Source organism: Erpetoichthys calabaricus, chromosome 6 (genome assembly GCF_900747795.2).
Source record: "Erpetoichthys calabaricus chromosome 6, fErpCal1.3, whole genome shotgun sequence".
NCBI lineage: Eukaryota > Metazoa > Chordata > Cladistia > Polypteriformes > Polypteridae > Erpetoichthys > Erpetoichthys calabaricus.
The window spans coordinates 65,137,244-65,162,291 of record NC_041399.2 but is presented as its reverse complement, the minus strand read 5'-3'; the positions used below and the strand labels follow the sequence as shown (position 1 = coordinate 65,162,291).

The 25,048-nt window shown below is 38.0% G+C and overlaps 2 protein-coding genes across 6 annotated transcripts in view; one reads left to right on the top strand and one right to left on the bottom strand.

Moving 5' to 3' along the window:
* ss18 (SS18 subunit of BAF chromatin remodeling complex) overlaps positions 1–5,548 on the bottom strand; it is a 52,186-nt gene extending 46,638 nt beyond the window's left edge. For 2 of the 5 annotated variants that reach the window (XM_028803641.2, XM_051929323.1), the window contains exon 1: positions 5,358–5,548. In XM_028803641.2, coding sequence (XP_028659474.1) covers positions 5,358–5,426 — 69 coding nt within the window. In that variant the 5' untranslated portion in view covers positions 5,427–5,548. The remainder of the gene's footprint in view (positions 1–5,357) is intronic. The other 3 variants (XM_051929324.1, XM_051929325.1, XM_051929326.1) reach the window with 2 other exon arrangements.
* Positions 5,549–9,081: 3,533 nt separating this feature from the next.
* Positions 9,082–25,048, top strand: part of psma8 (proteasome 20S subunit alpha 8) — a 37,457-nt gene continuing 21,490 nt past the window's right edge. Inside the window, exons 1-3 of the mRNA XM_028803642.2 lie at positions 9,082–9,310; positions 16,869–16,995; positions 19,798–19,922. Of these exons, the coding sequence (XP_028659475.1) occupies positions 9,209–9,310; positions 16,869–16,995; positions 19,798–19,922 (354 nt within the window). The 5' untranslated portion in view covers positions 9,082–9,208. The remainder of the gene's footprint in view (positions 9,311–16,868; positions 16,996–19,797; positions 19,923–25,048) is intronic.

Sequence of the window (25,048 nt, the reverse complement as noted above, 5' to 3'; positions counted from 1 at the left end):
ACTGTTCCAGAACTGCACAGGCTTTAAAAAATGTTTCCTGGAAAAGTCTTATCTGTTCTTCCTATGCTTCAGGTTTACCAGTGGTTTGCACCTTGATTGTAGACTTTGGCAATAACACTGTAGGTCTACCTCCCGGAGAGTGTTCTTGGTTTGGTTAAATGTTATGAAGGGGTTCTTCATCACCAAGGGCAGAATTTTGCAATCATCCAGCACAGTTGTCTTCTGTCGGTTTTCTGGATCTTCTGGTGTTGCTGAGGTCACCGGTGTGTTACTTCTTTTTAAGAAAGTACCAAATGGTTGATTTGACCACTCTTTGGGTTTCTACTATCTTTCTAAAGGGTTGGTTTTGTCTCCTCAGCCTAATGAGGGACTGTTTTTACTTGCATGGACAGCTCTTTGGACCTCAAATCAGTGACAGCTTCCAAATGCAAATTCCACACTTGGAATTAATGCCAAACCTTTTACCTGCTTAATAGTTGATGAAATAATGAGGGAACTGCTCCCACCTGGCTATGGAACAGGTTGTCAGTCAAATATCCTTATACTTTTGACCCCCTGGGGGGGGGGGGGGGCGGGGACTATGCAGAAAAATGACTGTCATTCAATATATGGCTCATATAATATTTTTGGTAAAACCCTTAAAATTAAAGCTGAAAGTCTACACATCAATGACACGATTGCTCAATTTCAAATCCACTGGTGGATATAAAGAGCCTAAATTATGAAAATTGTGTCACTGTCCAAATACTTATGGACCTAACTGTAACTGCTGTAAAAAGGATACAGTTTGCTATTTGAACAAACTTTAACTCAGGTTAGGCTCACAGGCAACTCAAAATTCCCCACTACATGGATTTGTGGGATACTGTGCCCCGAGGGGAACAGTATGTCATTCAAGGTTTGTTCCCGTCTTCCATACGATACTACCAATGTATCGCCGCTCTCCTGATTTTAAATTGTAATAAGCTAGTTCAGAAAACAATAGCTGCATAAGATTAGTTTTTTTTAGTGCACCCTTATACATGCTATTCAGGATTCTGAACAACTTCATTAGAAACAATACTTGTTTATCATGATGTCACGCTGGCAACATATTGCATGTTGGTTGGGTATGCAAGTAATTTCACCATACTTTGTACCCAGGACAATGCCACTAATATTTTTAATTTGTAAATGTCACTGGGTATTTCAACAACAGTTATATATTATTAATGCTATTTTTCACAATACGGATCAGGTCTTTGTCATCAACTACTGTTTTTAATAGACAATTTTTTTTGCCCAATTGCTGTTCTACTTTAACTATAAATAGAAACACATTTTATTCCTTATTACTGTGCTATTTTAAAGAGGTCAAACAGTGCAAAGACCCAATGATTCTAATCTCAATAAAAATGAACCATAACATACAAACCAATTCAACATGAACCAATATATCTGCAAAGTCAAGATGTTTACATCCAAAACACTATTTACGTTAGGTTAAAACTAATCTGTCAACATTTTTGCCTTATATGCAGTGTGCATTAAATTGCTTTTGGTAAGCCAATTCAATTCCACATTTTGATTTTTTTTTTTTTTTTTTTAAAGCCAAGAACTCTTAATTTTATTGTCAGTAATTGCCCGAACAAATTTTGCTATACAGTAATCCCTCGCTACTTCGCGGTTCACTTTTCGCGGATTTTTAAATACAAGTGATTGCCCGCCAATCGCGGAAGTTATGTTCCAGACCCATCAGCAACAGGAGAAAATCCGCGATATGGAAAGACCATATAAATAAACATTTTTATAGTTTAAGCCTTAAAATACCCATCCCACATGCTTTAAACACATGTAAACTTAAAAAACACACTTTGTTAACACATATGATATGTGGATGTCGGGCTAAGGATATGAGTAACATCTCACAATTATAAAACATTTTAACTTCACGCAAGACAAGACAGTGAGACAGGAAAATAGGTGCTGTACAGGCTTTTAAATTATTGACACGCAGAGCAACAAGCAGCACAAAGTCCACTTCTCCTTAGCGTTCATTCAGCTCCCCACCCCCTTGACAATGCGAAGTGGCAGGAGCGTACTGCGCCTCCGGGGAGGGGGGTTTGAGCAAACGTGCGTTCAGCCCTCACACACCCCCACTCCTCCTCCTCCTTCTGAACGCGCAGAGCGACAAGCAGGAATTTTGACAGAAGCAGCACAAAGTCCATTTCTGCTCAGCGTGAGTTCAGCTGCCCCCCTTCACAAAGCGAGTGCAGACATATCGACGTCTGATCGCTGCGTGCAGTGTTGGTCTGCGGTGTTTAAGAATGTAGAAAGTGTTTAAGAGCATAGGAAGTGTTTATAAGAGTGTGGGAAAGGTTAACAAGAGAGTGAGAAAGGTTTATAAGAGTGTGGGAAGGGTTTATAAAGCCTTAAAATATGTATGAATAATAAAATAAATATAGGTCGCTACTTCGCGGATTTTCACCTATCGCAGGGGGCTCTGGAACGTAACCCCCGCGATAGGTGAGGGATGACTGTACTTTTAGCCAGGCCACCAAGTCACATTCATGTTTTATAAACAGGTACTCCGTGTGCTGCAGTGGTCAAACCTCTGGACTTTAACCAAGTGGTTTTGAAGTTCAGTCCTGGGGACCCTTTGTGGCTGCAGGTCTTTGTTCTAACCAGTTTCTCAATAAGTCATTGTTACCTATAATCGATTTCATTGGTTAATGAACTTTTTTCTTTTTATTTTCCATTTAGAAGAGCAGTATTATATTTATGCTTATAGGAAATATACATTGTTTTTTGTATCTTTATATACTTAAGTTTTGTTATTTTTTAATTCAACATTCCTGTGGAGTTTGCTTTCTTAATAGTATTCGAATACTGACAATTAATGAGCATAACACACTTAAGTGCAAGAGAGTCTAAAAGAAGCAACAATTTCAGTGTTATCAACTTGTTTGCTTATTAGTAAATAATTGTCTAAATAACCAGAACATTAACAAAGAAATAAAAGGAAAAGGAATGACTTCTTATCAACCTAACACAAATTGGTTTAGCAAAAATACAGCATTATAAACTTGAAATTTCTGGACGGATGCAAAAAAGGGAAGTAACAGCTCATGTATTAAAAGCAGTTGTCCAATTAAGAGAATAAACGGGTAGAGACAAAAACCTGCAGTCACCGGGGTCCCAATGACTCAGCTAGCTCAATTACTACCCAAACACAACTGTTAGACTGAGTAAATCAGTTTGAGTACTTGTGTACTAAACAGACATCACGGAAGGCTAGTACCCTTTTCTATTATTGTGAAGCAAATCGGATTTTTGTTTTTAACATTAGGCACCCAAAGGGGACATTAACATTAGGGACATACAGGCAACTATGCTCCACCCCCATTAACTTTAAGGTTAGTATTTGTGGTTGGGGTAGGTCAGTCTAATAATTTAAACTCCAAAAATTAAGCAACTGGGGCAACTTCCGCATGGAGCCCAACACTAGAATGGGTAGGAACTGCCATCCGTTTAGTACACATGTAAATCAATTTGTGCATCAATTCCAAAACAAAAACAAAACACTGATTTTGTGCATCCCCATGGATAAACACAATCAGCTAACTAGATAGAACGTTATTTGTCCCCAAGGGACAATTTGGCTTTTTACAGAAGCTCACTAAATATATAGAGATAAATATACACACACAATAGTCTGAACACACAACTGAATGACTAAAAAAAGAAAATAAAAAACAAAACTTATGACTTAGCAGTTACAGTCACAGTGAGGAAGTATGTAGGCATATTGCAGTTTTAATGATAGAGCCTCAGTGGTACTTCTTTACACACTTCTGCCAAGTAATTTGTTGGCGAAAAGTACTTGGGGTTAGTGTGTCAAAGACAGGATGTGTAGCATTGTTCATAATGGCTCTCAGTTTTGTTTTAATTCTCCCCTTTGCTACTACATCGAGGGGGTCCAGAGTGTGTCCTTGATCTGAGCCTGCCCTTTTAATCAGCCTGTTAATTCTGTGGGCATCTCTTGAAGTGATGTTACTTGTCCAGCACATCACAGTGTTCTAGAAAGATGTCATTGCTACTTGTCCAGCACATCACAGTGTTCTAGAAAGATGTCATTGCCAACATTAAAGGAACTCCAATTATATCAAACAAGTATACTTGTTTTTCCAGTGTGTCAACTATTCCAAATGTAGTATTTATACTGGTAATTTGCCCAGGTCATTTCGAACTTCATTAAGGTTAGTTATAAGGCTACTCACGAGAGGCAACGGGGCAGGAACCAAATCCAGATGGGGCGCCAACCACCTAATGTTAAGCTAAAACAATATAGGTTCAGTATAATGCTTAGTTAGCACTCTGTCTACCGTTTGATTCCTCCCCAAATTATACAATGAGACGAAATTAGACAGATTGAGAGACAGAATACTTTATCCCTAAGGGATGTTACAAAAGACAATTTGAACCGACTCCATAATTTGTTTTAATACAACTCCATGATGCTAGGCGAGCAATTAAATTATATTCACGTTTATTTTATGAAGAACGATTGAACAAACCAGCAAAAACAGTGTACAAGCCTCGTTTGAAAGCATCATGTTCAGTAAAAACATGACAAGCATGTGAATCACGGAAAAAAAAAATCAAAGGAACAGCCTCGTAGGTCCTTGCCGCGCATCCGCAGACCTCAGCACGGTTTCCATTACTTCACCAACGGAGGAAAACAAAAGGTAGAGAAAAATGCTGTGCCAGCAAACGGATGTGCCTCAACTTCCTCGCCCCAGTGTCCAAAATACATTAATTCAAACCGCGGGAGAGACATGCTTGATTTAGCGTTTTTAAGGCCACAAGAACGAAAAACAACAGCGACAGAGTACCAAAAACCCCATAAAACAAACAGGGTCGGCCGCTGGGAATATTACGAGCAGGAAGTTTAAGCTACTTCTTTAAATCCAGTTTCAAATGCTTTTATACTCTCCCAACGGTGTACACTTCTGCAATTTATATTATATCTTAGCAGTACGTTAGCCTTCTTGCTTGCGTAGGCGCACGTTTCATTGTACGAAACGGTATCTACATACAGCTCATCGCCAACAAAAAAAAAAAAAAAAACTAAAGGCTGCGCAGAGCTCGAGTAGGCCTTCGCCTTCTTCAAGGGTCTGATTGTGGTCGCCACCACCCCCACAATAGCGAAGCACCAATTGTCCTTCAGTTTACATCATTTACAAAAAGGTGAAGCGTGGACGTGTCCCACTGTAACTCGCTTTCTGCCCATCTCCTTTCATATATTGTGTCCAGGAGCTCTGCACACTTGGCCGTATCAGGGGGAAGAGTGGGCGCTAAGGCGCAAAATCGCCTACCTTCTGAATTGAGGCGGGTGTAATGTCCCCTTTCCCTCGTTGTCGTGGAGCTGCAAATGCCACCGACATGGTGTTTTCACCCCCGCAAGCACCAGGATCGCGTATGTTTGCCTATTTCTTTTCTGGAGACAAACAGAAAACAACAATCGTCTTCCAAACCAAGACACTCTACACATTGAAGGGGAAAGGGGGGTTGCGAATGGTTTATTCCGACAGAGGGGTATCAATGTATGAAATGATCAGCATAAAGAATTCTACAGCGGTTTAATGGTTAGAACGCACCTGTAGAAAGTTAAATTTCCACTTGGAACATATTTAAAGCTGATCAGGTGTTTGAAATCAGTAGACTGCATATATCTGAATATTAGCCGTTTGCCCCCTCCGTTCTCATAATTGTCTAGCCCTATTCCCATAACCTTAGAAATAATGGCAGAACTTAAAATGGAAAATATTTAATAGAGTACAAATAAACAGCGTGCTTTAAAAAAGGAATACGAAACTGCATATATTCATTCAAATAAATAAAACGAATAATGCTAGTAAAAATTGACATCTAAAACTATTGTAAAGGTCGAAATAGTATACATGTGCCAATTATGGAAGAAACCATCTGCGTCGAGGCGGGGGTGGCAAACTACAAGGACTTATTTTAAGTTGACAGAGTAAACTTTGGGAAGTATGTTTAACCCTGTATGTATCGTGAAAAAAAAAAGCGTAATGTAGAATAAAAAAGTATCCTAATATTAAGATAAAATAGTTGGAAATGTTCAGAATACCCATGGATTTAGTTTTTCGTTTTCGACGTCATAAAATCAGTAAAGAGCAATGCAACTCAATATTAATCGAGCAACACAATCAGTTCGTAACATTTATTTGTACAGTACATATGTTGAACATTGGAATGTGACTTGATTTCTTGTAAGCATTTAAAGTCTGAAATAAGCTTTCCTAAGTGTTTAAGTTGGAGTACTCTTTGAATGAAGTGGAGTAAAAGAAGGTCACAGAATTCATCCAGAGAGCAGAATAACGGATCCCTGTTTAACACTATTAGGGAGACGTTCTGTGTGAAATTGTAGTGTTTCTGACTGTGCCCGCCTTAGACATTCTGTACCGTTTGTTTCCAGCACATGTACTATGTAGACAATGAGATAATGACAAACTCTCAAGAGCACATAGACAAACTACTGAAGGTAATTACAGTATTATTTATTTTTTAACCAGCAGACTGGTTACTCAGAGCATTGAAATAAGAATTGACCAGTCAAGGGTTAAATTAATCCCAAGTAAAAGAAGAATTACGTAAAGGTAATAACAGTCTGAGGAGTGCAAAAGGCCCTGATTAGTCCCTGACACCTAACATACATGGAGCCCACTAGCCACTGTCATGGCGTGACAACATGAAATGATCTGCCAGCATGCCTGCTTGTCTCATTCTCATGGAGCCTCTGTCTTACACCACCTTTGCATGAATGTAGTTCTTTTGCCATCCATCATACTATATACAACTTCCACTTCACCTTGATTTATGAAGTTTCTTTTTCTTTCTTTTTCCTTTAGTGAGTTCTTCGGATCACCTTTAACTGTCTACATATATCTACAAATACAGCGTCATTGAAGGGAATTAAACTGCTATCATCTAGTGATAAAATGTAACATGTCATTTATCTAGCCAAAGAACATACTAATCTTGAAATTTGTCTTTCCACAGAAATAGTACGTACACAGTGGCATAAACAGATGATGCTTCCCTGGGAAGTATGGGGCAAATAAACCAGCAGCTGGACAGGAACACCTGACCCTCACCTAATACAGAGTGCAAGGCTACAAAGAGTTGGCAGAAGGTTAGGTTAACTGGTTTTGTGAGAGTGAGTGTTGGTTTACAACCATGTCCATGGCATCTTGATCAGGGTTTGTCCCTTTTTTATGTCTAATGCTGTTGTTGCTGGCTTTGGTTGCATGTGTTTCTGTATAGGATTAAATATATAAGAACATGAATGAATGAACAACCATTTGAATTTGATATGTTTGCATATATCTACTCAAAGAACTTTACAAAGACAGAGGGGAAACACTTCAACCACCACCAATGTGTAGCACCCACCTGGATAATGTGATGGAAACCATTATTGCACCAGTACGCTCAACACACATTAGCTATTAGGTGGTGAAGGGGTGAAAGAGATATGTAATTAGAGACAAAGGATGATTAAGTAAGAGAATGTCCAGACAGTGACAAACATTTTAGCTAGAACATCAGGATAAATCCTACTTTTTTAGAAAGATGCCCATAGATCTTTAATGACCACAGAGAATCCGGACCTCAGTTTTATGTCTCATTTGAAGGATGGTGCCATATTTACAGCACAGTGTCTCCATCACTGGACTGGGTCATTGGGATCCACACACAGCTCACAGGGTAAGCTACCCATGTTGGCCTCACCAACACCGCTTCTAGCAGCAACCTTAACTTTTCTTAGTTTCCCATCTAGCTGTGCTACCCTTTGAAATATAAATAATGAATCTAGACTTCAGTGTTAATGTGTGCAGTGCACCATACAATGCTCTGTTATATTTAATTTGGTATGGGATTTGTAAAAGTGTTAATATTTGCGATTCACCAGTTTGAGATTTATTAAGGTGTACATATACTGTATATATATAAAATAAAGTGTTAAGTGAAAAACTAATTATAGAGTATACATGTACACTTCAAACATGTATTCTCAGCAAGAAAATTCTGTATTTTAAAGTGAAACAATTACACTTTATAATACAACCTATCAGTTCCTCCCAAAATGTCAATGAGCCTGGGCATGGAAAAACACATACAGTTTATGGACTAGACATTTATGGAGGTTTATGGATCACACAATATATGCACCATAGATTTATTCAATGAACCGGGTTAATTAGATATTAAGAAGTACCCTAACCTAAGTTATCTTTAGGATGTGAAAGTTATCGTCTTTATAGTTGGAGGGAGCAAAAAATAAACTGCCAAGTGAAAAGCTACTGAAAATTTCGAGAACATGCAAACTCCGTTAAGGTAGCAATCATCTTGCGATTTTAAAACCATTTTCATTTCTACTAAGACAGCAGTTGTAGACTCGGTGCTTTCGTGCAGTCCTTACACCAATTTTCCATAATATAATTTAGCGTGGCAGCAATAGAGTATTATTCATGATCCCACAGTGTGCCATTATCCGGAAGAAAAAGAGGAATTAAGCGGTATGTTTTATCAAAAATGAATGATTGTTAAAACTGATTATTTATTATCATTAAACACTAGTTTTATAGTGTCACAAACTGTGGAGTAAGAAAATCAGTCATTATAACGTCTGGACGGCAATATTTGCATATACTTAACATACTTTAGAGGGATAACGCTAAACTCAACAAATACTTCACTTATAAATTAAATTTATTAATAACTGTGCTAATCGAAAAGAATAAGAGTTTTAATATTCTATCACAGATATGACTTGCTCTTTGGGACCTACGTTGTTGTGGGAAAATGCAACGTGGTAGGGGGATTTGTACAAATTAAGTCTACAATAAAAATGGCATACAAACAACTACGTGTATTGTGTGTATTCTGCCATGATTATAAACGTTATTAATTTTACCATAATAACTAAATACAATTGAGTAAACCCTTAGACGTTTCAGTCTCTCATATCTACATTATATCTCCATCCCCCCATTGGGGATCGCAGTGGACTGCTCCTCCCGGCTGTCTGTTCGCCCTTTAGACGCAGCGTGCCTTTTCTAATAGATTGTCATGGTTCATGGATAGAAGGTTGTGTGTTGTTATTTTCAGTTAACTTTTCCAAAGACTAAAACAGAGTACAATGGCTGCCAGATATGATCGAGCTATCACCGTTTTTTCTCCAGATGGTCATCTGTTTCAAGTGGAGTATGCTCAGGAGGCTGTGAAAAAGGGCTCAACCGCGGTAAGTAATCACGGAAAACTTTGATGTCGGAGGATTGCAATTATAGAGAACAAAGAATGTTAGACGTAAGTTTGAGAAAGGGTATGGGTAAGGAAAATGTGATAATAACTATCCATCATGTTCTTTCTGTCATGTAATAAGTAGATACTCTAGGCCGAAGGCTTTGTGATCCAAGATTGCGAAGTAGGAATAGGAAGCAGGTTCCTTTAGTTTTGTGCCATCGTCGGTTTCCGGCCTTATGTCAGACGCTTATTTTACAGCCTCATACCGAGTAAATGATCAAGTTTAGGCTTTTCTTAATTTCTTACCTGGTTGGCGCGGGGTTCTTCCCAATAGTAGTGGGCCTGCTGCGACACAAATTGTGTGATCAAGTACCCAGATTTTAAATTTAATAGAGCAATCGGCACTTTTATAGCACACCATATAGACGAACATGGGTAATTCGTTTAATAATGCCGTATTCGCCTGTTTTTGTTTTCTTTTATTGTGCTATTTGCCTTAACTGATGCACCGTAAAATGTGTCTGAATTGCAGTTGATGGTTATAGCCAGGTTTATTTTGGAAAACATTAGGCGAACACCCCTTGGTAAGAAGTGGTTTACACCATACTACTGTGCTGTGGTCTAATCTGTTGACATCTTCACTGTAATAACAAGGCCAAGGCTAGAAAGGTTTATGTTGGGTTGGAATAACCTAAACCAAAAATAATTGTTCAATAAGGTTAAAACAAGTAACTGATTGTTACTTTACCTGTGTTTAGCATGTGATTTTAATTCTAGTTTGTCAAAAGATCACTCGACTTATACTAGTACAACATGGAGTGAAATGTATTGTGATCAAGTATTTATTATAACACAGTTAACACATTGTTTTTGCATACTTTGTCTGTGTGTCTTTCACAGCTGAACACTGTGCTCCTATTACTTAACTGAAAAATTTAATTAACCATAAAAAAGCGTGAGGTGAAACTGCTGACCAGTTTTTTTGCCTGTACATTGAGTTGTAGCTTGGTTAATAGTGCTAGATCCAGATCCAGAACCTTAGTTTGACAGACTGCATTGTTTCCTCTCAATTAACAAAATTTCTGATGTTTTTAACTACTCTCCAAGTTGTAACATTATATAAAGTAATAAAAGCCCTCAAGCCTTCTACTGTCAATACTTCATTTGACAGTTCATTATAGATTATAAATAGAAAAGCAGTGTTTCCTGGTATTTGTGTTTAATGCTTTTATTTTCACCTTTCCACAAGCATGCAATTTAGTATTTAAGTGAAAGAATTTTGCAGGATAAGCTTTGTGAGTGCCATTTAAGAATCTTAGAGTTTTGTCAAATCTTAAAAATTCCAGGCTTCTCTGTTCAGTGTTATATATGTTTAATTCCTGTAGAATGCCAGAGTAGAAGATAAATTTTAGTAATTGAAATGGATGGGACTATTTAAGGCTGACAGAGGTAAAATGTAATATATCCCCGCACGTGACATGAGGCCATTTTTACAAGTCATTGTACTCCCAGCTCAGCTGGATTTAGTGATGTTACAAAATCCATTATCATATTTGTAAAATTTCTGTTTGTATACTGTTTCTATATCTAGCTTACTGCTGTTTGTTTGAAGCAGTACGTTTAACCACAAAATCGTTGAGAAAATGTTTCTAGAAAACGTCAGAGGTGGTGTATAAAGTAGACGTATGACATCTTAATACATGATTCACCTGCCCACTCACTCACTCACGTCCGTCCGAAGCTGAATGCGCAGTTGCCTTCTGCGCACGTCCAAAGCTGAATGCGCAGTCGCCTTCTGCGCACGTCCGAAGCTGAATGCGCAGTTGCCTTCTGCGCAGTTGCCCGAAAAACCTTACGAGACCGACATCCAACCCCAACATCGCGGCAGGCGGCGGATTTACGGCCGCAAAAATTCAAAGAGAAAGGTGACTTTGATTAAAGCTCTAGAGGCCTGAAAGGCGATTTCGACTACAGCTCGAGGCCTAATTACGCATTCTGATTCAATTACGCATTCATTCAATACACCTATATCAGGTTTGTGGTGCTTATACTTTTTACTATTCCATATTGTACTGGAACATTCATCATTCAATATTATACTATAGGCCTTGAAAATTCGTCAACTAACAGTACAAGCCTGTACAGTAATGAGTAAAGCGGACTACAATCTTTACAAAACAACTTCTTCGTTACTTATCATTTGTTCTTCATACACTGCTGACACAAACTCGTGCCCGTTTCATCTTACGTTGTCGAAACGGGTTCTTTGACTAGTGTGTCTATAAAGTAGACATGACATGTGTCCTCATGATAAGCTGACCACAACATCGGGCAATTTGCCTCAGCCAGCACTTTCATTTTTAGACAAGTCAAAGCATGGATGGTCTTGAGTAACTATGCTGTCAGTTACTGCTACTTTCTAAGAATTGCTGATTTACAGGGTTATCACTTTAACTAATAACTGAGATTGAAATGCTTTATATTAAAAATATCTATTGGGGTTACAATCATTGCGCCCTTCAGCTTGGTACTAAAGCTCAGAGACCTTGGTCTAAGCAGCTCCATTTTTGGTTGTATTTGACTTCTTGACAAATAGACTCCAGTCAGTGAGGACTGGCAAAAATAACTCCTCTATGCTGTTTACTAACGTTGACATTCAGCAAGGCTACGGCCTTAGCCCACTGATTTACAGTCTATTTACCTCGTGTAGCAAAGCATGAGGGCAACAGTATCATCAACTTCATGGATGACACCACTGTGCTTGGCCTTATCAGCAACAATGATGGGGCCACCTACACGTGGGAAGTAAAGACCGGACTGTATGATGCATGGCAACAACCTTACTGAATGTTGACAAAACAAAAGAAATCATTGTTGACTTCAGAAAAAAAAAAAAGAAGACAGTCACGGTCTACATCAACGACTTCTGTGTGGAGACATTAGCAGCTTCGTATTCCTGGGTGTCCATATCAACACCTGCCTTTTGTGGCCCGTCTATGCAACTGGCATACTGAAAAAGGATCGGCAAAAGCTCTTTTTCCTGAGAGGGTAAAGAGGTTTGGTGAGAGAACCAAAAACTAAGTGAAAGTTCAGTGGTGAGTAAACAATCTTGACTGGATGCATCACAATGTGGTTTGGTAACCTCACCTGCCTAGATCACAAACTCCTCCAAAGGACTATCCTTACAGCTTCTAAAATATTTGGGGCTGACCTTCCCCAGCTTCATACTATCTACTCAACCAGATGTCTGAGGAGAGCTGATGAGAGCCACCCAGCTCATCCGCTGTGTTCACTTATTCCTTCTGGGAAACACAACTGGAGTCTGGCCTCTTGCTCCACCAAATTCATGGTCAGCTTCTTCCCCAAAGCCGTAAGGTCTCAGAACTTCCAGTAACCCAGTTCTACCTGCCCTGCACTGTATTCTGTATCCACCTGTTGGTTACGTGCAGTTGTACTGTGCATTAATTTTTTTCTGTCAATCTTCCTTCTGCTACTCTTATTTATTTATACATCGCCACCACCACTGTGGGAATAGAATATAAATATATTCTCACAGTGTATGTGACAGTAAAGATCTCTAATCTAAAATTAATATTTCGTGAAACATGCATTTGTACCACCAGGACAATTACAGTAAAAGTGAAATGATTTAAAAAATGTCCGATTGTGACAGAAATGACTGCAGTGTGCCAGTGATTTTTGCTTCCTGCCTTGAGACCTGAATTTAAACATAAAATGAGAGGTAAATGCATACAGATTTAGCACATAAACCTGTGCATTAGTGCATGTTAAAAATGTGTGTCATCCCATGAAGGACACACGGAAAAGGCAATTGTGTTAATGTAGGTCTGTACAAGAGACAGGTGTGAATTAGGCCTAATATTTACAATGCTGCACTTTTGTGCATCTACTGCATCTATGGAAAATACATGAAATATGACCAGTAATATTCTTTTTGAAGAGATTTTTTTCTCATGTCTGTTCTGCCATCCTTTCCTATGCTTTCGATTGTATTGAGGTATTAATATTGTCTACAACAAGAAGGGTCTGGATGTACTTTGATTCCATTTTTCTTTTTGGACATTCTATATACTTGCATTCTTTTTGCTTTATCAGCATATAATTTGTTTTATTATGTCTGTTTACGCATTACCTCTAAAGGCATGTAGTGTTGGTCATTTTATACTGCATTATTCCTTTTCTGTACTCAGCAAATATAAATAAAACATTAGGTGGAACTATTGTCCTTGCAAAATATACTATAACATTTTAATCATTGTCTCACTAGTGACATTTCCAATATTTAAAAGCTGACAAATTAACATGTCTAATATGCTAATATTTGTTATTCACTATGTGTAGTAATTTATATATGTGCAAAGATAATAATTTATTGTTCACTATTAAATCTTTTAAGTACAACACTGTTCTTATCTCTGGCCATGCCCCTCTGATCTTTGAGCTTGAATAACTATGCCCTGCGCATTTTGTTGCTGGCATCTTAACTCCATGTCATAAGCAGATGTGAACATTACAGAATTTACCTCCATACAAATTGATTATTTTTAGACAAATGCACTCTTAGAGGTCTCTGCAGAAATACTCTGGTAAACTCAGTAGATGTTTAAGAGTACAGATTATTTCATGCCTTTCCCATAAAAATAAATTGGAGACCAAGTAGGCATTAGAGTCAATCAGCAAAATCGCTAGAATAGATCAAGAATACACCTGAGCACAGAATGAGACACTTTATAGTCAAAGACAAGTTCTACAATCTTAATTTTCCCTTTTGCAGATGGAGATAAAATCGCTGACCATAAAAATATAACCCACACATTTAGTGAACAATATAAGTCCTTATGTTCTTCTAAATTTAAAAAAGATAAGGCACTCTAAGGAGTTTTTTTGATGCAGTACAATTAGCACAGCTAGATACTGTTAGTGCAGAGGAACTGGACAAACTTCACACTCTACGAACTATTGGATGCTATAAACTCACTTCAAAGTGCGATTGCAGCAGGCTCTAGTGGATAACCAGTGGAATTTTATAAACAATTTTAAACTAAGTTAGTGCAACTATTATTAGCGATGTTTATAGAAGCCAGAGACAATACATTTCAACCTCAACCTTTTTGCCAAGCATTAATTATTGTCTTTCCAAAGGAAAATAAGGACATATTACAATGTGCATCATACAGACCAATTTCTCTTTTGAATAATGATATTAAGATACTCTCCAAATTTCCAGTTAGAAGGATTGAGAAAGTACTTTCTTTAATAATATCACAAGACCAAACCGGATTTATTAAAGGCTGGCATTTACCTTCAAACATTAGGTGTCTGTTTAATGTAAAATATATTTTCCCATAAAATCTAATACACCAGAGATTTTATCTTTGTATGCTGAAAAAGTGTTTGACAGAGTTTATTGGGACTACCTATTCACCACATTGCATAAATTTGGGTTTGGCCCAAATACAGAATATGTGCATGGATAAAACTACTTAATACAGAGAAAGGCTTCTGGACTAGTGTAAACAACATTGACTCAAACTAGAATATGGTACTCGGCAAGGGTGCCCTCTATCACTATTGCTTTTTGCAGTCAGTATTAAGCCATTGGTCATTCAAGTTTGAAACATAAAAATCACTATACACATTATTATATCTTATACTGTATATATCAGACCCAGAAACTGGAAGGCAGCCAGTAGTTCTTGATGCAGTAGCAGAATTTCAAACATATCTGGATCAAAATCAATTTGAATAAAAGTGTGCATTTTCCAGCGGACTCTCTAGCACAGAATACTAGACTGGACATCTATCCACTTATTTTATCAGAACACGTTAAATATCTAGGGGTTAGCAACACAAGTAAATATAAAGATTTTTTTAAACAGAATTTTGTTATTGGCATGGGGAAAAAAATGAAATGATGTGAATAGATGATCTATCCTCCAATTTACATTAGCAGATAAAATCAATACTGTCAAGATTAACATCATTCCCAATATTGTTTTTCTATTTCAGAGTATCCCTATATACATTTACAGATCTTTCTTTAAGAAATTAGACCCAATTATGACCTAATTTATCTGAAATTCGAGATGTCCATGCATTCAAGAGGTGACTCTAAAACGACCTTAATCAGAAAGTGGCATGGCTAACTTTCATTTTTACTTCTGAGTGGCAAATACACAAGCTAGAAAGACCTGGAAATTGACACAAATTGATGAATATACACAAGCCTCATCTGCAATGGAAATACAATCTTGCTGTATCTTTTTATATGCCCTACTTTGTGCCCCAGTCAATACAAATTATTGTCTATACCAATATTCCAATTGTCTGTCAATCACTCGGAATATGGAACCAATACAGGATGCACTTCAAGGCATTGAAGCTTTTATTTGTTTCACCTTTACATAATTGCCGTTTTTAACCCTCTCAAACCTATTTGGTATCTATCTATCTATTTAATCTTTGGAAAATGTCTGGGATTAAAACAATTAGAGAACTGTATATAGATAATGTTTTTGCACCTTATGAACAATTAAACATCAAATTTAACTTTTCCCACTATTTTTAAATCAGAAATTTTGCTAAAAAGAACCTACCCAATTTTCCACACCTTCCTCACCATTTCTATTCCATACAAAATACCGATCAGTTTTGAAGACTCGGGTTGCATCTCAACAATACAATAAAAACATGCTAAAGTCTCTTCCTTTCAAAGATTCTAAGGCACGGTGGGGAAAGGATCTTACGCTTAATATCTCAGAATAGGAGTGGAAGGTAGCCATGCGTAGGATGCACTATAGCTTCATATGCACATTCAATAATTCAACTTTAAATCTTTAATTGATCACATTTATCTTGTTTAAAATTGTCCAAAATTTATTCTGGGCAAGATCCAACCTTTAAGCGTTGCAGCCTAGCTCCAGACTCACTGGGCCACACATTTTGGGCGTGTACTAAATTAGCATAATTTTGGACAAAAATCTTTGAATGCTTATCAAACAGCCTTGCTGTCACGATCGCGCCAAACCCATTAAAAGTTGTGTTTGGTGTACTCCCAGATGGGTTTAAAGTGGAGAAGGACAAATTGATTGTAATTGCTTATACCACACTACTAGTACATAGACATATCTTGCTCAACTGGAAGAATCCCAGCCCTCCTTTATAAGTCAGTGGGTAACTGATGTTTTATACTTTTTGAAATTGGGGAAAAAAAACTAATTCTTACTTAGAGGATCTGTTCAAAACTTTTTTTAAATATGGCAAGATCTAATTAATTAAAATTTAGAATAAGCACTTATATCGGTAGGGGGGCATTTTCAACTTTGTTTTTAAATTTTTGCTTATGCTGTTATCCTCCTCTCTTTCTCTTGGATGGTGGTTGAATTCTGTTTTTGTTAAGTGTAACTTGATTTGTATGTGATGTTTTCTTCAAATAAAAATATCTATATGCAAAGATTGCAATTTGACTGAAAGTAAATAATCATTGATATACTTTCATGTTTTTTTATGAAAATGGTCACTTTTTTAATGTTTAGGTTGGAATTCGAGGAAAAGACATTGTTGTTCTTGGCGTGGAAAAAAAATCTGTTGCAAAATTACAGGAGGAAAGGACGGTGCGAAAGATCTGTGCGCTTGATGAGCACGTATGCATGGCATTTGCAGGTAAACCTTAATGGTGCAGTCTTGCTTTCACCTGTTAGTTAATCTGGTAGACTAGATGAACAGGATTTCTTTTGTTTATGTAAATGCTATTGCTTATATAAATGAAAATCAAATTTTTGTTTACATATGTAAAGAAAAAATGCAGTGTTGTTTCGTACTTCAAATGATTCTAACTTGGAATGTTCAAGAGTTTGAATGTTAAATTCGAGAGAAATATGAGCTGTAGTTCGAATGATGCTTCTAAATTCAAACTATGCATGCTAGGGATGCACCGATTCCGAAACGGGTATCTGGTATCGGCCTCGATACCACATTTTCTAAAGTACTCGTACTCGTTAAAAGTCCCCCAATACCGGGGACCGATACCACGGTCTGAGAAATGTCTATGTTTGAGCGGCGTATAAGGGGTTAATCACAGGCGCCGAGTGCCCGCCCCCAGGCTCCGGTTGCAGCTCAGAGCGGGGAGAAGGCGAGGCGAGACATGTCAGCCGTGTGGAACTATTTCAAAGTGAATGAAGACGACAAAACAAAGGCGGACTGCAAATTGTGCTCAGCGAAATTGTCCAGAAGAGTCTCAAAAGGTAGCGCATTTAACACAAGTAATTTAATCAAGCACCTAAAATCCCAACACGACAACGAGTACAAAGAGTTTACCCACGCTTCTAAACCAACACAACCCACGCTGCAGCAAACTCTTGCAAGACGAGAGAAAATGCCCAGAGACAATCCACGTGCTGTGAAAATAACACAGGCAATTATCGAGTACATTGCATTGAGTGACCAGCCACTCTCGGAGGTAGAAAATGTGGGATTCCTGCGTCTCCTCCATGTTCTGGAGCCCAGATATGATGTCCCAAGCCGCCGCTACATGACTGACACGGAGCTGCCTAAACTACACGACTCCGTGAAAAAACATATCCACAGCCTACTGCAAGCCGCCTCCTGCGTTTAGTTTCACCACGGATATTTGGACAAGCAGTGTTAGCCCCGTGTCGCTAATTAGCCTAACCTCCCAGTGGATAAACGAGAGTTTCTTGTTTTTTTTGTTAAATTATATGACTAAAGCTGTTACCTGTAAATTTAAATCATGTTTTTATTAAGTATTAAATTATATGACTAAAGCTGTTACCTGTAAATTTAAATCATGTTTTTATTAAGTACTCGGTATCGGCAAGTACTCGGTATCGGCGAGTACTGAAATGCAAGTACTCGTACTCGTTTTCCAAAAAAGTGGTATCGGTGCATCCCTAGTGCATGCTGTGAAAGAAATGCAACAACAGATGGTGCTTATGCAGCAAGTGTAAATGTTATCTGTTCTGTACAGTCTTAATGTTAGTGCACAAGCTGCGGTTGACATACAGGCATAACTTGATAGCTGTATCAAAGCCAGGTCTCTGTAATTAGCAGAATGCAACTGTCTTTAACAGTCTTATTTGATGCAACCTGTAGCTTCAGTTTGTCCAACTTATTTGTTAGGGATGTTGCGTTGGAGAGAAAAATACTAGTAAGAGGTGGTTTGTGTGACTGCCTCTGTAGCCTTTCCAGCCCTATAGACCTGCTTCTGCCACCTGTCCCTGCGCAGCCTCCGTCTCCTACCTGTGGGGATGTTAATCCAAGGGGAACCTGGATGCCTGGCTATGTCCACTGGGATGTCACGGAAGCGGAGAAACTCTGCTGTAAAAGTCCACCTTCTGCATAGTCCTATTTTTAGGAGATTGTGCCGGATGTCGACATTATTTGCCCAGCAGAATGTCATTATGTTGAACAGCAACTCGTACACAAAAGGACAAACAAAAGTGCTAAAAGGAAGAGCACCAAGCCACTGTGTCTCTGCATGTCTCCATATATTTAATTTTATTATACAGTATTTACATATTTTATTTATGGTTTTCATGTTTTAAGTTATTATTTAGGAAATTTTAATTGTATTATTTATACCTTAAATTATGTGTAGTTGCTATTTAAGTTTATCAAAATGGGTATTGTTCAGTATCTGGGAACGGATTAATTCACTTTCCATTATTTCTAATGGGAAAAATTGATTTGAACAATTTTGAACAATTCAGAGTTCAAACTGCCTCTTGAACAAACTAAGCTTGAAGTACGAGGCAGTATACATTTTGGATTACTCTTCAATATACTTTAACATATGCATTGATTATTATTTACTACTACTAACTTTTTTGTTAAAGTTTTTTTGTATACTTGGTGATGCATGACATTCTCAATTCAGCACAGAATTACGGGTCGAGGGCTGAGTCAGAGTAGGGTGCCTAGGGAGTATGGCTGTAGCCTGTCCTGGCTGCAGTTAGGGTCAGGGTGTAAATTGTCCAGAAAAAAAGATGTCAGTCCATCACATGGCCCACTCTTGGACCCTTCTGTACTTTCCTTCCCACAGGGACCAATTTAGAGTCACTAGTTAACCTAAAATGTATGTACAAAATGTGCTATACTGCAAGTGTCTCCCTGCAGGAAAAACTTTAAATTTACGGTGAAATGCCTTTCCAATTCTACAGTATGTTTCTAAGCACAAGACCTACCCATTTTGTGGAATTTGCTGTTTGTTTTATCACTGCATATTTTAAACCTGCAACTGTCTTTCTGTTTATATTATTTCACTTTAAATATGGCCAGCCAGCACATTTTCATTGTTTGAACATATTTTATAATAGTTCTAAAGTTTTGTCTCACATAAAACATGGTTAGATATTACCTGGGGAGTATTGTTTGCTCTGAAAAGTTTGTGTATAGTATATAGATTTTTTTTTTTTAATAAATGTTTTTATATATTCATTCCATTAGGGTTAACGGCCGATGCACGTATTGTAATTAATAGAGCACGTGTTGAATGTCAGAGCCACAGACTTACGGTTGAAGATCCTGTTACAGTGGAGTACATTACACGCTATATTGCCACCCTGAAACAGGTATGTTTTTTTAGGGTCTATCTAACCTTGTATTTGTTATTCCACCTTTTATTTTTATTTTTTTTAAATAAAAACAGTGGTCATTAAAATATAGGAGAATTCTTATTTACTGTATTATTTAAAGGATAAGTACTATATTTTTTAATTATTTCTGTACAACCATGGTGTATATTAGTTTGTGACATGAAATTGAAGTTAAGCATATCTTTATAAATTTTAAAAAATAAATAACCTGCTCTTGTACTTTATAATGGAAGTGAAATGTACCAGAGTCCTAATACAAAAAAAAGCCTTAAAATTTACTGACTATGGCCATTTTAAGTAGCAAAGTTTTCCATTTAGGAAAATGTGCCTTCTGCTTTTCTTAGCCATGCTTGTGACAAAAACAGTTAACTGGACATAACTGTAAAATAACAGTTAACTGTACATTTTATCAAAGATTCTGGGTTCTGTTTTCCTCAAGTAAGGATACAGTTCTTGTTTGTTTGTCTGTTTGCTGCAGCAATGGTGGATGGAGTTATGACATCCCAATGCCAAACCCAGTCCGTTACATTCTATATTGTTACTTTACATAGCCAATAGAATGAGATTCATGTTGAGTAAGAGCATAGTGAAAAGGGCACTTGAGAGTTTTATTATACATTGTACACATAACAAGTGTAAACTGATTACACTGCATTGTATTTTTAATAAAAGCCTTAGATTTTTTTTTTTTTTTTGAGAAACACCTAAGCCTCCTTTTTATAAAACGAAAAAGGCAGAATATGAGAGAGAGTAGATTGAAGTGCCACAAATTTGTTTTATTTGTATTCTTATTTGTAGCCATTTGTGATCATGTGATACAATTGGAGGTATACTTTTCTATATGAATAGATTAATGGGTGAATGATAATGAAGACCGCAATTAACAATATTAGGTGGCAAGGAGGCACAGTGGTAGCGCTGCTGTCTTACCACAGTGAAGGATACTGGAGTTTCGAGTTTGCCTGTTCTCACCAGGTCCTCTGGTTTCCTTCTATAGTCCAAACGCATGCAAATTAGGTGGACTGGCATTGCTAAAATGGTCTGTGTGTGTTTGACCTTGTAATGGACTGGCACCCTGTCACAGTTTGTGTTTGATGATAGCTGGGCTCCAGTTGTACCGCTACCCTGCCCTTGATAAGTGGGTTAGAAAAATGGATGGATGGATGGCTGGATGTATATCAATAGCATCTGTTCAAATCTTGTCATTTCATTACATACTGCATGCAAGCGCAATATTCTCTCTCACTTGATAAAACACATGCTTTATCAATCTAACAGAAGCAGGCAATATTTGATATATGTGATGCTCCTTTTACTGATCATTTTTGTCTAACAATGGATTTGAATACAGGTAAAATTCAGTTACAACGAACTCACAGGGACCTAAACAATATTTCGTTGTAACGAAAATTTTGTTGTAATGAGATTCTGTATTTGTTACTATAGTGCTTTCTTTAACTTGTATCCAGGCGTTTGCAGTCATTTCAATAGCTTCTTTCGCGTTAATTTTAATCTCCTCCTGCCTACAAGTTATGCTGACGAGAATTTTTCTCAGCATTTCCTTGCGATAATACACTTTCAGGGAGCGAATGATGCCCAAAACCAATGGCTGAAGCGCTGCCGCGCAATTGGGTGGAAGGAATTCAAAATGAACATTATCTAAATGTGGAAGCATGTTGTGGGCTGCACAGTTATCAATCAGGAGCCGAATCATTATTTCTTCTTCATATCGTGAGGTTTCTGAACTCTTTTCGAAAGATACTGCTTTAGCTGAGGGGGAATATTGTACCTCAAAAATTTATTAGGACCTTATATTCGAAGTCAAACTCGGCGAAGTCTGGCTCTCACAACCACACAGACAGTATGCATTGCTTTGAGGTTTTTTGCAAGCGGCACTTTTTTAATATACTGTAGGCGATGCGGAAAATCTATCTAAAAGTGCAGTTTGCCAGGCAATTCGTAAAGTCTGTTTGGCTCTGAAATATTTCATTTGGGTTTTCATTGTGTTTCCTGGACACCTGCGTGTGCAGACAAAAAGAGGCGTTTCATGCCATTGCAGGTAGGTAATACACAAGTAAAAACACCCACGGTTCCATAAAGAATCTCGCAATCAGCCTAACATTCTCATTACCCAGGGTTTCCAAATGTGATTTGGGCACATGGGACTGATCACAGTGGAGTCTGATCAAACATTATTTGGAAAATGTACCTCTCCTCCTGATGAATAATCAGACACAGTGTCTTCATCAAATATTTGACCTTCGTCAATATCTCGTTGGTCAGATACAGGTTCTAGGGATATGACATTCCCTGCAACTGACCCAACAAAAAACGAGGGCTATATGGAACATACCTATGGCACACATTGAGGACAAATATATGCAATGACCATCCTTTACCTAAAATGAAGTGACCACTGCATCCTGCCACTGGTTCTGAGGAGGAGCTTCCCCCTGGAATGCCCTCAGAAACAGGGCGATGGGCATTTTGCTGGAGAGCCAACTCTTCTGCAGGGCTTAGGTCTGGACCGCGTGGCCCTCCACCTGTTTTTTGCTTGTCTGCCTTTTTATTAGCTTTAAAATTAATGTTCTTTACATTATATATGATTCTTTATGTCAACAGTTCTTTAAATAGTTATATACCAATATTTACCAGTTTGAAGTATATTCTTGTACTTCACTTTAACCTGTTCCCATGTTCTCCTTGTGCTCGCGTTTGATCTGGAATTATGACATATTAAATAATAATTAATCTGACACATAGGAAATGAAATGCTGCTTTCAGTATGTACAATGCACACGCGTTTAATTTGTCGGCCACTTTTTGCCAGCCACCTTTTCTGGTTTGGGCTGCTTTTGCAGTGTTACCCCTTGTGCATATTAAATCTTGAAATCCTTCAAGTAACTAACTAACGAACTAATTAACTAACTAACACCCACCCACACGTACACACACAGCTTGTGTGAAAAAAAATGAGCCTGTTTTTTCGTCATTTTGTTGCAGCCTGTCAAAGACTTGCTGATCATGTTTTCTAGACTCAATATATATGGGCTTTTCACTCAGCGCGGGTGCGCGCATTCATCTCGGATGATTAGATCCAGCTAGACTAATCTACTACGCGGCTGCGTTTGAAAAACTGACTTATCCCGGATGAGTTTCACCGGCATTAACTCATCCAAGATCAGGCATCTGATCTCGGATGATTTAAGCGACGTACAGAAAATACCCCCCAGGTCAGTGTTCAAGTAATCCTGTTACAGTAACTGCATTTACAATGTACGTACTCCTAACCTTGCATCACCCCTCGAGATCTTTTCTGTTGTGAGCTGGGGGGCTGATCGCACCTCTACAGGTTAAAAAAAAGACGCTGAAAGACTACTTACTTGCGGCTGATCTATCACGTGATCCACGCGGTACTTCGCAGACTTAAAAGTCCAAAAGCACCTGTCAGTTGCGGATTGTTTGTTTGCCTTTCTCTACCTCTGTCCTTCCCTGCTCCTGACGTGCACTCCTTTGAAGAGGAATACATGTTTGCATTCTTTTCATTGTGAGACAGATTTGTCATCACCATCTTGTCAAGGAGCACGTTTAAACTTTTGAAAAAGAGACATGTTTGATTGCAGTGTTTGAATAAAGTTCCTGTCTCTACAATCTTCTGTGTTTCTGTGCAAATCTGTGACCCAAGCATGACACTGTTTACTTTGGCGGAGAGATGCAGCATATCTGCTATTGCCTCATACAAACGCGGAGATCGCACTTCTGGACGCTCTTCGGCTTGCTGTCCAGTTGTGGGAGGTCCCAAGAGAGTTTACAAACCATACATTCTCTTGAATGACTGCCGCATTAATAGGAATGTTTCTTGAACGAGAATCACTGAACCACATAAAAATTGCTTTTTCGACGTCTTCAAATGCAGCAGTTCACATACGTTTGCAACCCAAGATTTTTCTACTTTTTTTGCTCTGTCTTTCAAGAAAGTTGACCGCGTCAATAGCGATAGGAAAATTCTGAATTCACTGGCAACGTCTTTTTGCTGCAATCGAGAGCTGCAAAAAGTTAGTTTTTTTTTTTCGAATCTGAACTGTTACCGTTTTTTCGTGTCTGCCGTTTCTATAGGAGGGTGACAATGAGTTAAATTCCAGTAGATGTTTTTCAAATGTTGACGAACAATAACTAAAAGGTATCACTGAAAACTACAGGAAACAAAAAAGGCAAAAAAAAAAAAAAACAGTACGAGGAAAGTTCGAAAGAAAGAAAAAAAATTAGTGTTTCTGTTTGGGGGTCATTGTGCACAACTGAGCAGCGGCCACAGAACTAACTGCGCTGTGGATGATTCTTGCAAGCATTTCAAGGTCTTTTGTGCACATCGTTATAATGAAAGTATCTGGTGAATGTACTTCGTAGTAACGAGATTTCTGTAGACTCGTGTCATATGAGGAAGCTGTCGGGACCATAAAAATACTTCGATGTAATGAAAATTTAATTGTAAAGATATTCGTTGTAACGGAATTTTACCTGTATTACTATTCCTGTTACTAATACAAGCTGTTCTCTCTTCTTAAATTCTTTTATCTGATTTTTAAAACCATATTCTTGATATACAAGGCCAGTGTGATAGTATTGACGATTCTGTCCTAGCTTTATATTCATCATGTAAAACGATTTTAGACTCAATTGCTCCCACTCTGCAAAAAGGGAAGAACAGCTTAATGACACTACATGGTAGCTGCGAAGCGCTTGTAGAATTGGTGAACGGTATTGGAAGAAAGACGGGTTGACTGTAGCTAAGCAGATTTTTAGGGCTTCTCTTTTCAACTTCCAGGATGTAGTTAAGAGATCTAAATATGATTACGTAGGTGATTTGTTATCCTCTGTGAAAGAACCAAACCATCAGTGAGCCCCAAACACGAACATACAGAGTTTTAGGTTCAAATAAAGGATGGGTTTATTTCCCACAGTACCTTCACTGTCATACAAACACAGGTTTTCCTCTCCACAATATTTTCTTCTCCCCACTGTACTACCTACCTCCAGTCAAGTGTTGCTTTACTTCCTCCCAGCTCCCACTTGCCTGGATAAGGGAGTGTGGTCCCTTTTATTAA